Genomic DNA, 10139 nt, shown 5'->3' with positions numbered 1-10139 from the left:
TGCATCGCCAAGACATCCACAATCGAATGGCCAAGCAGAAGCTACTAACAAGACGATAGTCAACACTTTGAAGAAGAAACTAGAAAATGCAAAGGGAGCCTGGGTCGACGAACTCCCAGGGGTTCTATGGTCATATCGAACAACAACAAGAACTTCAACAGGTGAAACTCCATTTTCTTTAACTTATGGAACTGAAGCAGTGCTACCAGTTGAATTTGGCCTCCCAACAGCACGATTTGAATGGCAACGAGATGAGGAGAATAACATCATCCTTACTGAAGAGTTAGATATGCTCGAGGAATGACAAAACAATTCATCTGTTAGAACAGCAGCCTACAAGCATCGGATCGTAAAAAATTACAACAAAACAGTCAACTCAAGAATTTTCAACATTGGTGACTGGGTTTTACGCAAAGTTTTCCAGAACACACAGCAATTGAATTCCGGAAAACTGGGGGCCACATGGGAAGGACCATATAGAGTCATAGATGTCATCAGTAATGGTGCTTACAGATTGCAAACCAAAGAAGGGAGGACACTTAACAGCAGCTGGAATGCAAAACATCTTAGGTTATATTTTTCCTAAAAAGAAAATTTTTTTTATAGGGATCTGGATGATGAATCACTGAAATGTATATATTTTCTCAATAGAGTTGAATATATACATATATATGCTCAGCATATATAAGTGTCGGACAGACTGCATTACATCACCCCCATCATTCTATACTTGATTATTGCAGGATCTGTTAGCATATTGGATAAAATATCAAAGTTTGGACAAAGGTCGAAGCGACGAAGATTGATGTCCTCCAATTTCCCAAAAGGTCATGTATACTTAACCCTTTGTTTATTCTAAGATTCTTATTTGCATGATGGTTAAAATCTTAAGCATATAGTTAAAGCTATGAACTTCAATTGATAAAAAACATAAAGGAGTTAAGATTGTATTTAAGACTGAAAGGGAAGGTACAAGATAGCGAAAATAAAAATATAAGCCTAAATATCGTCTTCGGCTTCAGAGGCGGAAGTTTGTGTTGCATCGATGACCTTGAATTCTTCATGTTCTTTGATCATTCGATCAACTTCTTCCTCGTTTAAAGTACCAACCTTGTATTGCATCATTACTTCTCCCAAAGCTTTGATTCTTTCCTTTCCAGCCGCAAGGGCACATTCTCCCGTGTAGAAATCGACATCTTCCTTTGATTCTGTCAACTCATCTGATAGCCGATTTGCTTTCTCAATAGAAGCACTTAGCTCAATTTCACAATCTTTCAGTTTAGAATCAACTTCTTGTAGATCTTTCAATAATATTTCATTTTCTTGAAATTTGACCTTGAAAGCTGAAAGTTCCTCTTCCGTATCTTTCTGTCGCTGCATTATGTTGGATAGTTGTCAACCCTTATCTGTAAAGTCAGTTTTCAAAGCAATGTGCCTTCTATCCAATTCATCAAATTTATCTTCAGCTTTCTTTAAAACTTCAGCAGCAGCACTCTTCGTTTTCTCCAATTGAGCTTCGGCCTCCATCTTTAACTTTTTCTCTTGCTCTTCGGCCTTTGAAATTTTTTCAATGTCAGCCTGTAATAATCCGCTGGAAAGACGAAGACTCTTTATCTCCTCCTTTAATTTTCTGATTTCCTTATCAATGTAAAGTTGAACTGACAAAGCCTGAAAGAAGAAGATGAAGGTTACTTTTAATTTAACATTGAAATAAAAATAAATTGAGTTTCGAAAATACCTGAAAAACATGAGAAATGCTATAAAGAGAAGCATACTCAAGGTTAAATTTAGGAGGAGTAAAACCAAGGGGATAGGCCAACTTATACAGATCGGGAAATAACTCAGCAGGCCTTGAATAAAGGGGGATGTTAGGGATCGATATTTCGAAACTCCTCACCAGGAGATTAGATGGAAGATCAGCAGCCGATAGTCTCAACTCCTTTTCAATTAAAGCTCTCAGAGGTGAAACTAGATGAACAGGATCTTTTCCTTCTCTTCTCACGGTCTCCTCTATCACTTCATCATCAGGAACCTAAATGATGTCAGCGGCCTCCTTGTTCAATCCTGTACTTTCATCTACCAAAGAAGGAGACGATAGCCTAGGTTTCTTCTTCCTTACGAGTGTAGAATCATCATCTACATTGTCCTCGGGAACTTCAGGAGTCTCAGTAACTTCAGCGATTGTTCGTAATTCACTGTGAAGTTTTGAGCTAGACTCATGTATTTTCTTCGTCTTCTTTTCCTTAGAGCTTTTCTGGATTTTCTTCTTCTCAGCAATCTCTTTTAGAGTCAAAGGAACAATTGTTCTTGGGGCCATATGAGATTCTGCCAAAAATAAAAAAGAAATGGTTAGAAACAAGAAACAAAATCAAAATCATAAACATTTTATCAACTTACTTTCAAAAAGATACTTTGAGAAGATAAATTTTCAATCTCTTTCAGGACGAGGAATTGTCTTTAAAAACAATTGGCAATTCCTCTGAGCTTCCTTAGTAATAGTTATCTTGGGAGATTTCCCTGCCATTAAAAAATAATTATTCGTAAAAGAATTAAATAAGAATAAAGAAAATCGAATTAATTATACCTTGAATTGTCCAAGAACTAGAAATAGCATCATCATCATCCAAAAGCGTTTCCTTCCTCGCCAAGAAATATCTTTTTTGCCAATTATGATCACTGGATGTTGTCCTAGCAATCAAATTTTCCTTATCTTTCTTTGACAACATAAATCTTCCTACATCCTTTTTATTTTCTTACCAAGAATAAGCAGCAAGAGTTTTGTGTAGACCGAAATTAGGACTGTATTTTGTACTCAAAGCTTCTAAAGAGAGCAAAATACGTCAAGAATTAGGCATAAGCTGACAAGGGGCAACCCCAAAAAATCTTAGCACAGATCTAAGTAAAGGTCCTAAAGGAAATTTCAATCCATATCTCAATGCTAACACATATACAACAGTCCACCCTAGAAATTCATACGACGCTGATTCACTAGGAGCAGGGACTCACATTTCTATCTCTTGAGGAATTCCAAATTCGACCCTATAGCTATTTAAATCTTCTTGTGTCAACACAGAAGCAGGATCCTTATCCACTATTATATCTTCCTCAAAAACCTTTTGAGTCTTACTCTTTGAACGGGTAGTTGGTAAAAAGCTAACCTTAGATGGACTAATCGCCCTTTTGCTCAATACTCCTTTAGATTCAGAATACGATGAAACCCTAAAACTAGTGGTTTGATCTCCTAGCTCTTTTTCAGGTATATCACCTTCGGGAAACTCATCTTGAGTATCTATGACAGCCGGACTTTCACTAGGAATGATCGAGGGACCAAAATTAGATTCGTCCCTTTCATTTTCTCTCTCAAACCTATCAATAAATTCTTCAGAGGAACCAAGCCAAGCCATAATTGAAAACTCGAAAAAGAAGAAGTCAAGAAACGTACCGAAAGTCGAATCATGTTTTGGAAGTTTTAAGATAGTGGGTGGTTACAGTAGACCCATTAAAAAACTCCCCAAGGACTAAATAGTAAATTCAAAATTCAAAAGTTAAAACTCCTCGAAAATCGCTCTTCTACGAACTAATCAGAGCCGTTCGATCAAAAGTAGCTTCTCGATGAATGGTGAAAACGGTGACGCTACATTATCACATCTCAATAAAAACTACTTAGAATCAAAACATGATCTAGTTCTTAAAGTTGCACTCTTTTCCCTATAAATATACTAGAGAAAAACCAAAGAAATACCACTACCACAACAAAAACTTCCACAGTCATGAGTTCCTCCAAGCTTCCTATCAGGCCTGAATATCAGAAAATAATGTCCAAACCACCAGCCAAGTCAGATAAAGGACCATCTGAAGTTGCAGAAGAACTTCAACAATTGAAGTTCTACCCCGATGGGTATGATCCTTACCGACATGTCTCCGATCTGCAAGATCTGGTGATACGTTTGGATAAAGATCTCCATGAAGCAGAAAGAAGGATAATGGAACTTACTAGAGCCTATAAATTGGCAGGAAGTTCACTTTATCGGCTTCGGGATATGTCAGAGTATGCTGCTATGGAGGAAGATCCTCAAAAGCTGCGACAAGCTTTACAAAACATCAATCTTTTTATGAAAAATAATCTAGTTAGAATGTATCATGCCTTATGGCCAAGACCTTAATAGCTTGAGTAGTTTATATAGTAACTTTTTATAAATACTATTTCATGTTTATTTGATCTCTATCAAAGATAAAGCTCCTAGATAAACCAAGAATCTCCTCGTTAGATCCCAAATATATTCAATTTCTGTCAAAGATAAAGCCCTTAGATGAAGCAAAAATTTCCTCGTTAAAAGACGAATCTCTATTAGAGGAAGAAGAAGATCTATTAGAGGAAGACGAAGCTTCCCAAAATTCCAAAAATAATTCAATTCCAATAAATTAGCATCAATTCTGATAAATTAACCCTCGAGCAAACCAAAAGGCATTCCAACTCCTCGAAAAGAGACATGGATTGAATCCATAACTGTCCATCTTCCCATTATCTATCACAACTTTCAAGGAAAAGGTAACTTCCTTCATATTCCATTTGTATAAATGTGCAAAATAGGAATTAGCAGAAACCAATATTTTCCTCAAAAAATCTTCAATGATGGATACTCCTAACTCTCCACCTGCGAAAAAATCTAGAATCGATGAAGGTTCTACTTCTAAAAGAGATGAAGATGGAAATGATCCCAGATTCAACCTCTCCCCTATAACTACTTCTTTGAACGTGATTCCTTTACCCTTAAATACACCTCAAGAAGGAAGGAGAGGACATTTTTTTTTCCAAAAATCTCTCGACACCTATCAAAATGAGTTCTTCTGGTTCAACTCCTACAGAAAGAGCGTTGGATGAGAAAGAGAGTTCCATTCCTTCAAAACGGGTAAGAAACGAAGATCCATCATCTTCAAAAAAGGCAGAGGCCAAAGAAGAAGGTTCCACATCTCAAAACAACGACGAACCAAATGATTCAGTCGTTGAAATATTTGTAGTGTCTGAGGAACTGTACGAGGAAAACCCTCAAAACTTCATCGAAGGCTTAAAAGGACTTCTTGAGGAGGCCGAAAGGAATCTGCAAAACGAGTACGAGCGAAACCAATCTTATACGGATGTGCTTCGAGCAGCCAGAGATGCATTGAACAGAGTTCGTGATAATGCTTGGGGCCATTCTCGAAATCAGAATGTTTATCGATTACAAGAATCCCTTTTAGACCTTGCAGCCCATGTTGGGAATGCAATGAATATCATAAATGATGTTAGCGCACCTGGGCTCGTTAAGAGTTATATCATTGCATATTTATTTCCATGTATGAAGTATTTATGTTTTATCTTGACAGAGATATTTTCACTATTACTCTCATTATTCTGAAATTGCAATTGCAAAAAAACTTCAATAGTCGAAATTGCAAACAGAGGTGAAGAGAAGAAGAGCTCTAAAGAAGACGCAACCCCAAACAAAATATTTTTAAGTTTAAATCAAACTTAAAAATAGGGGGCAAAGTGTAGGGGTCAAGATCAACCTCAACAAATTATGGGTCCTGTTCAATGCAATCTACATACAAATACAAACGGGCCCCGAAGCCCAACAACAATAAAAGCCCAACAGAGGCTAGGACCCCAAAGCCCAACAACGATAAAAGCCCAACAGAGGCTAGGGCCCCGAAGCCCAACAACAATCAGACCAGAACATACAGTCCAAAAAGGACTTGGTATTTGAAAAGGCAATACAAAGCCGATACAAGTAAAGCCGAATCAATAACCAAGGGACGAAGTCGAAGATAAGGCGGTTCCTCGTTAATGATAACAGCCGAAACTACTTCAAACTGCTCCAAACTGCAACAAACTCCTCCAAACTGCTATGAACTTCTCCAACTGCCATAACTGCTAGTAACTGCTCAAGAAAAGCATAAAAGGAGTTCATTAGGACAAAAAAGGGGGATTCGGATTTCTTACTCATTCTGTAATCACAAGTGATAAATAAAACTTCATATCATTCTGCATCGTGGACCTAGGCTCAAAGCCGAACCACTCATCCTCAACAATTCGATTGTCGATAATTTAGATCAACAGTTTTTATAGTAAGGTTGAATAAAACATGTCTGTTTTTATTAATAATAAGGGAAATTTCTTCCATGCCAAACAATAATTCCTTTCAACCAACGGTCATGATCTGTTGTAACCCATCTCACATTATTTTAGTGGTTCAAATGTCTTCAAATATTTGTTCGCTTCAGGCTATTTCACTGTCTCCATCGTCTAACTTATCTTCAACAATTCGCTTCAAGGTCTCTCTCTCCACTAACCATTTCTTATCTCAATTCCACAATTTGGCTTCTTCTAACTTGTGCAAAGGTATACAAATTTTTATTTTGATATTTGTCTTATTGGTTTTATAGATAAACTAACCCATTACTCACAAAATAGGCGATCAACATTTAAACAAATAAACTCTATCATTTACTATAATAAATGATTTTTAAAAAATATATATTTATAAACTATTCAATTTGCAATAAATTTTTTTGTCTCATTGTAAATAAAAAATGATATTAAATATGACTTTATATAAAATTTTAAAAATTTTCGATTCTCGAATAATTTTTTTTTTGGTAAGCACTTCAATTTAAAATTTTACTATATGTAAAATGAAAATATTTTTTTTGAGAAACATGTATATGTGTGATCACGTTCAAAAGTCGCTTGGTTCTACCGACATATAAGGTGGTCCAACTAGCTATTAGGAGTCGATTGTTCAGCTGTTCGTTGACTACTACATGGGAGAAGTGTGAGCAAAGGGGTCCCCAAGTTGAACCCTCATAGGGACACTCCAATGCTCAAATCAATTGAGTGTGCTTGGCGCTCAAAACTCTTTTTTAAGCAACCAACAGTCAAGGTTTCAAACTATTTACCTGGTGTACATGGACGCCCACTTTTTATTTGAGTCTAAGTAGTATAATCTTGTAAACATTTCAATGTTCGTTTGTCGTTCGTTTGTCGTCCGTTTGATTATTTGATTTTGTTCCTTCGGGTACTTGTTATATAGGTATTTGAGTTCCTATCAGGTACTTAACTCTACTGGCTTTATAGGTCACCCTTTTTTTTCTGTTGGTGTTTGGTTGTGTTGTACACTGATCTCGTGGAATTCTTTCATATGATCGTTACATTTTTTTTACTCGAGTATTGTTTGATTCGGGGGCTTAACATTCTTTCATCGTGTCAGTATATTGTGTTTCATTTAGGTTTGAGCATTACCCCATTGGGAAATCTTCGATTATCGAGTCCCATAGGGATATTTTTTCGCTTTTATAGTGTTTGCCGTGATTGTGCGATTCACTTCGTATACCATGAATTCCGACATGATTTTGTAATGATAGAGCTTAGTAGTTTTGTAACGACATGATTTTGTATCGATATAGGATTGAGGGGTTCTTCTAAGAGAGGGATACAACGATTCATTGAGCAAGACACGTTTGCCTCGTGATTTGTTCAACCTTTTGAGATTCTAGAGAGAGTGGGATTGGTAACGTATCAATTGACTTCGACATTTGGGTTTTGCCGTTTTGGTTTGAACTTCGAGGACAAAATTATTTTAAGGGGAAGAATGTAAAACCCCAAATTTTTACATGAGGACTTGAGTGAATGCACGGAATGGTTTAGGGGAGACAAGTGTGAATACTGAGAATTGAGGGTAAAAATCAAACTGATAAAATCTATATGTATGACCACTAAAATAACTCTCTTCCCTCTCACTCCTAGACTTAGAATTCTGCAAACGTGAAATGCAAACGTGAATATTCAGTTACATGCTTGGCCACTGACAAGATAATATGTTGGATCTCACCCCACTAAAATTTGATATGATTCTTGGTCTTGGGAATGGCGAGGTTGTAAATTCATGGTTTCTAATGAGTCATCGTGTATCAAACATTATCCTATAAATATGTGGACGCTATGCAATCTTACACTTATCTTTCTACCATCTTCAGTACATAAAAAGATATCTTGGTCAAATTCTCTCTAGTACTCAAATTATGGCCGCTGCTTTGGGCATGTTGAAGCTCTCTCTTCTCTTGAACCTCCTCTCAAATGCAAACCTGAATCTCTGGCCCAAGAATGTTGGGATATTCCCACCCACTTGTAGTCACATAGAGTGCCCAGACTATCAAGTGATTCATGCTGGTGATGGTTTTGAAATTCGCAGCTATAATTCTTCTGTGTGGATGTCAACGGCTCCACTCCCAGATATTTCTCTAGTTGAAGCAACCAGAACTGGTTTCCTACTGTAAGATTTAGTACTTGTTTCTTCTTATTATGTTTAAGTTAGTTGATTCTTCCTTGTCCATGCTTTCTAAAGTCTTTTCTAGAATAAACTTAAGGAAATCTAATAACAAAAATCGTTGGTTCACATGGTTAATTTAACTGTTTGAACCTCTTAACGCATGTGCGTGATAGGTTGCAGGGTCTAACATCCACTGCACATGTGCGTAGTAGGTCGCATGTTCTAACACTTACTCTGGTGCAATTTAATATTATTTACGCATTGGATTTCGGCCAAAGTCTTGACTGACTCATGTGAGTTTGACGGACTGTGCTTTCGGTAGGTTCTCTCGTCACAAAAAATTTTTGTCGGGAAATCTAATTATATAGTTCAATCAATTACTTTAGAGTCCTGCACCCATTTAGTGAAAGCTTAGAAGAAACAGTAATTACCCTAGCATGCGAATTGTTTGAACATATATTTCTTGATCGTTTTCTCAGGCTCTTTGACTACATTCAAGGGAACAACAAGTATGAGGAAAAGATAGAGATGACAGGTCCAGTGATTACTGAAATTTCACCAAGCGATGGACCCTTCTGTGAATCCTCATTTACTGTTAGCTTTTATGTCCCAAAAGCAAACCAGGCAAACCCACCTCCAGCAGTGGGTCTCCATATCCAAGAGTGGAAACCCACATATGTAGCAGTAAGACAATTCGGTGGGTTTGTATCGAATTTCAATGTTGGTGAGGAAGCTGCTGCCTTACAAGCTAGTATTGTTGACACTGTTTGGTCTGCTGCTATCGAGAGAAGCCATGGTGCTGATTCCGCGACTTCTTATGTTGTTGCACAATACAACTCTCCTTTTGAATTCGATAATCGCGTCAATGAGATATGGATTCCTTTTGATATAGAGAATGGGTTGGTCATGTGAGGAGGAGATGGAAGAAATTGACTGCATAAGAATGCTAGTGCTGATGTATTTCCTAGTTTCCTATTTGATCGTCGGATAGTTCTAATAGTAAGGTTGAATAAAACATGTCTATTTGTATTAATACTAAAGTGAAATTGCTTCCATGCCAGACAATAATTTCCTTTCGACTAACGGCCACAATCTGTTGTCACCCATCTCACATTATTAATGCTGCAATGTCTCCAAAACTTTGTTTGCTTCATGCTTGATGATTTCCAAATCTAACTCGTTTGCAGGAAAAGTATTGAATGAAGCAAACAAAAAATGGGCCCAAGACTAAAGCAAGCCCAAACTTAATAACAAATAACAATAACTTCCAGGCCCAATAATGAAGACCTAAAACTCGGCCCAGCTCTTCAAGGGGATGATCGACCAAGGGTAAGAGAAAGAACAGGCTTCTGGAAGCTGTAGAAGAATAGGGAGAGCAAGGTCGTGCGAGACATATAATCTATCACCCCCCTCAAGTTGAACTCGGTCTGTTAGAAGATTCAACTTGCGTATCAGAGTGTTCAATTGGAGAGTAGAAACGGGTTTTGTAAGCATATCTGCTAGCTATTCTTTAGATTTGAGGTACGTCAAATGCATCAACCCCACCGTTCTTAACCGAGACTCAGGTTAACCTCCGTCTTGGAATCGTGTGGGGTTAGGAGTAAAGCATCCCGAGGTTGGCGCATCTCCTTCGGCATGGAGAAGCATTCGGAACCCAATTTCTTTCTTCAGAGTTGTTTCTTTGAGTATATCTCTTGTAAAATGGAGATCCAGTTTGATGTGTTTGGTACATTCGTGGAATACAGGGTTATTGGCTATATCAATTGCAGCTTGGTTGTTACAGTGAAGGGTCGCAGTTGAGTCTTCGCATATCCCCAATTCTTTAAGAAGGTT

General features: G+C 37.4%; 1 protein-coding gene across 1 annotated transcript; it reads left to right on the top strand.

The window, feature by feature from the left end:
• Positions 1–8020: 8020 nt before the first annotated feature.
• Positions 8021–9361, top strand: LOC119986092 (heme-binding protein 2). The gene is made up of 2 exons (XM_038830642.1): positions 8021–8309; positions 8786–9361. Exons 1-2 carry the CDS (start codon positions 8059–8061, stop codon positions 9216–9218), a joined length of 684 nt encoding a protein of 227 aa, XP_038686570.1. The 5' UTR covers positions 8021–8058; the 3' UTR covers positions 9219–9361.
• The last annotated feature ends 778 nt before the right edge of the window (positions 9362–10139 follow it).

The sequence above is a fragment of the Tripterygium wilfordii genome, chromosome 19 (assembly GCF_013401445.1).
Source record: "Tripterygium wilfordii isolate XIE 37 chromosome 19, ASM1340144v1, whole genome shotgun sequence".
In the NCBI taxonomy this organism is placed as follows: domain Eukaryota; kingdom Viridiplantae; phylum Streptophyta; class Magnoliopsida; order Celastrales; family Celastraceae; genus Tripterygium; species Tripterygium wilfordii.
Note: the sequence above shows the minus strand (reverse complement) of the source record. Positions and strands in the feature narration are given on the sequence as shown.

Coding starts and splice junctions, on each gene's coding strand:
- LOC119986092 (XM_038830642.1), top strand. CDS start 8,059: ATGGCCGCTGCTTTGGGCATGTTGAAGCTCTCTCTTCTCTTGAACCTC. Junction 8,310..8,785: donor ACCAGAACTGGTTTCCTACT/GTAAGATTTAGT, acceptor TCGTTTTCTCAG/GCTCTTTGACTACATTCAAG.